The sequence below is a fragment of the Anneissia japonica genome, unplaced genomic scaffold, assembly GCF_011630105.1.
Source record: "Anneissia japonica isolate Jap-2015-1 unplaced genomic scaffold, ASM1163010v1 scaffold237780_len2917_cov188, whole genome shotgun sequence".
NCBI lineage: Eukaryota > Metazoa > Echinodermata > Crinoidea > Comatulida > Comatulidae > Anneissia > Anneissia japonica.
The window spans coordinates 1-2,764 of NW_022722962.1; the positions used below are offsets into that span (position 1 = coordinate 1).

The 2,764-nt window shown below is 34.4% G+C and overlaps 1 protein-coding gene across 1 annotated transcript; it reads left to right on the forward strand.

Annotated features, from left to right (window-relative positions):
- The first annotated feature begins 1,133 nt into the window (after positions 1-1,133).
- On the forward strand, positions 1,134-1,634 carry LOC117112010 (ladderlectin-like). The gene has a single exon (XM_033255054.1). It carries the CDS (start codon positions 1,134-1,136, stop codon positions 1,632-1,634), a length of 501 nt encoding a protein of 166 aa, XP_033110945.1.
- The last annotated feature ends 1,130 nt before the right edge of the window (positions 1,635-2,764 follow it).

A 2,764-nucleotide genomic window follows, 5' to 3' on the forward strand; every position in this document is an offset into this window, starting at 1 on the left:
AAATGGAGAATACGTTCAGAGATGAATGACGATAAACACAAGTACGCATTGTAATGAATGTAATGTACAAATATTGTTAAATATATAATAATGATATGCCTGGCGACGATGATAATGACGATGAAGACTAATGTCAAGTATTTTTAAATTTGCTACAGATATGGATTTTTTTTTCAGAGGTGAGTCTGGCCTTCGTTGGCAAAACCCAGCACCCTCGTCGCGAAAAAGGAGGTTTCATCGGAGAATAAAACAAATATTTATAAAATATGTCATGTTATAAAGTAGGTCTAATCTTTTACGTATAGCATAACGTTTCACCATGGATGGTGTGATTTACAACAATTATCAAACCATATTACAATAGCTTGATGCCTATCAAATAACGAAAAAATTGCCAATAGTATCGCCAAATACGCGTAGTCCACCGGGGGCCCTTGGTGGTTCCCGGCCCCCAGCTTAAATGCTCGCTTCGCTCGTGTACCGACCATAGGAAACAAATACCTAGTAATTTTTTTCTCCGCTACGCCACTATATATATATATATATATATTATTCTACAAACTGAAACATTATACAATGTGAATTAGGAAAACATTATAATTTTGAATTCTGTATAAAATCTATTGCAAAACAAATACTGTAGGTATTATACTTGTAAGACGTGTTTATAGCAAAAACAGATCAACTAAGTCTGTTGAAAATTTGAATATCAAGTTTATATTGAACTAAAATGGTGTATATGGAACAAAATATATAACAGTTATAACACGTGTTATTTGGTACGATTAAATATAATATAAATTACGACTTGAAACATTTAGAAAGTTGCATATAAATGTTTTGTGTGTAAAATAGGAACTGTTATAAGGACTTTCTGGCAAAACAGTTCACTGTTGACAAGAACACATTCTTTTAATATTACTAAGCTCGTCTGTAATTATTTATAAGTTCATTTAACTTTTTTTTGCAGTTGATAACTTCTTTTTGTGTAGCTTCAGTCTGGGATGAAGGAATAAAAATGGCACATATGCTCTTTTTGAATTAAAAGCCTCATTCCATTGAATATATTAACGCGCTGTGATTCAAGCAATGAATCATGGGTAATATTTATTCTGTTTGTTTCAGTAGTAACCATGATGCTGTGGTCTCTGTTCGTTGTTGGAGTACTAATGACTGTCACTGACGCAGATTGTCCGGATGGCTGGAGTGAATACGAAAGCGCCTGCTACATATACTTCATGGATCACGACAACTGGAATGACGCTCGTACTCATTGTCATTCATTTGATTTTTCGTGCAATGACAAATATGCTCGTCTTAGTTTGGCTACACTCACTAATGATGGAGAACGCAAGTTTGCCAATTCACTTTGGAAAGATGCAACTGGTGGAAGGATCACTGATACATATCGTGCCAGATATTGGATTGGGTTATACAAGAATAACGAAGGGTGGCATTGGGACGACGCCAGAAAGGTGGTTGCTGACGAGCTAAACTGGGCAAAGGGCGAGCCAAATAACCAGGGAGGGCATCAAAATTGCGCTGCTGTGTGGTTTGATGACCTAACATGGGACGACCGCAACTGCTACACTCCAGAAGGCCTTGCCTATCTCTGCGAATTTAAATGCGAGTGAATTTGAATGCTGTCGACACAAACTTTGTAAAAGTTTGGTCATGATTAGCCAAACAACTTTTATTTTTTACATTTTATCGCACTTAGATTTTGAATAAACACTGGCGTCAATTACCACTAAATAACAATGTTCCTGTTGTTTGAATAACAAGATACCTAGAGTTGTTCAAACATTGCCTGAATATATTAAACATCTTTATCATATATTAAATTACGTTACCTATTGATAACAAGTATGTTCATTGCTCATGTCGTTCTTCTGTTTACTCATAATCTACATTATTAATAAATGCACGTAAAGTCACGCAACACCTTGCCATGCGTCATTTTTTTGTCATTGCTATGCAGAACATTTAAGCCTTCGCATAGAAATAATAGGATATTGTCTTAACAACAAGTATTTAATCATCCTACCAAGGAGAAAAGCTTATTATTCCCTCGGTTGCTTATATACTCCCCTTTGCAAGCTGATGCTGCTTTACCGTTTGAATAACCTTTGTTTGCACAATTTCATTTTAAGCTTGACAGGTTACAAATGTGATGCAAAGTATTTTATAAGTTTTTAAGTTTTTGTGATTATGGTATTTGCTTCATAAAATTTAAGCTTATCACAAATATATCTCTAGTTTTGGAAATTCCGAATAATTAGGCACTATCAAGTAGGCCTATATCCAAATATTTCTCAAATACGTCGTGGTTCCATGTGTTATGAAAATACTAAGAAGGACGATACAATCTTCCATGAGTGGTTGCGACGACAGATTTTTAACACAAACTGACGTCATAACACCATGACGTCTCATCAAGCATAATGTTCAGTGTTATATATCAGAATTCGCATTAATTATAGCTGTACAACCATAAATCTGCAAAAATATTGTGATGTAAGTAAACAAACAATCGTAATTATCATAATATTATAATTGTAACCTGTAAAGCACTAGTTTTAAAATGGAGAATACGTTCAGAGATGAATGACGATAAACACAAGTACGCATTGTAATGAATGTAATGGTTCCAATCATTGGTTAATCAAGCCGAACAAAATGCCACATCAAGTATACCTATCAAAAATATTCTTATTAATACTCTGGTTACTTAAATCCCATACTATAAATCGACTATGCAAAA

Bases quoted from the DNA above. Each gene is read 5' to 3' on its own strand.
- LOC117112010 (XM_033255054.1), top strand. From the start codon at position 1,134: ATGATGCTGTGGTCTCTGTTCGTTGTTGGAGTACTAATGACTGTCACT.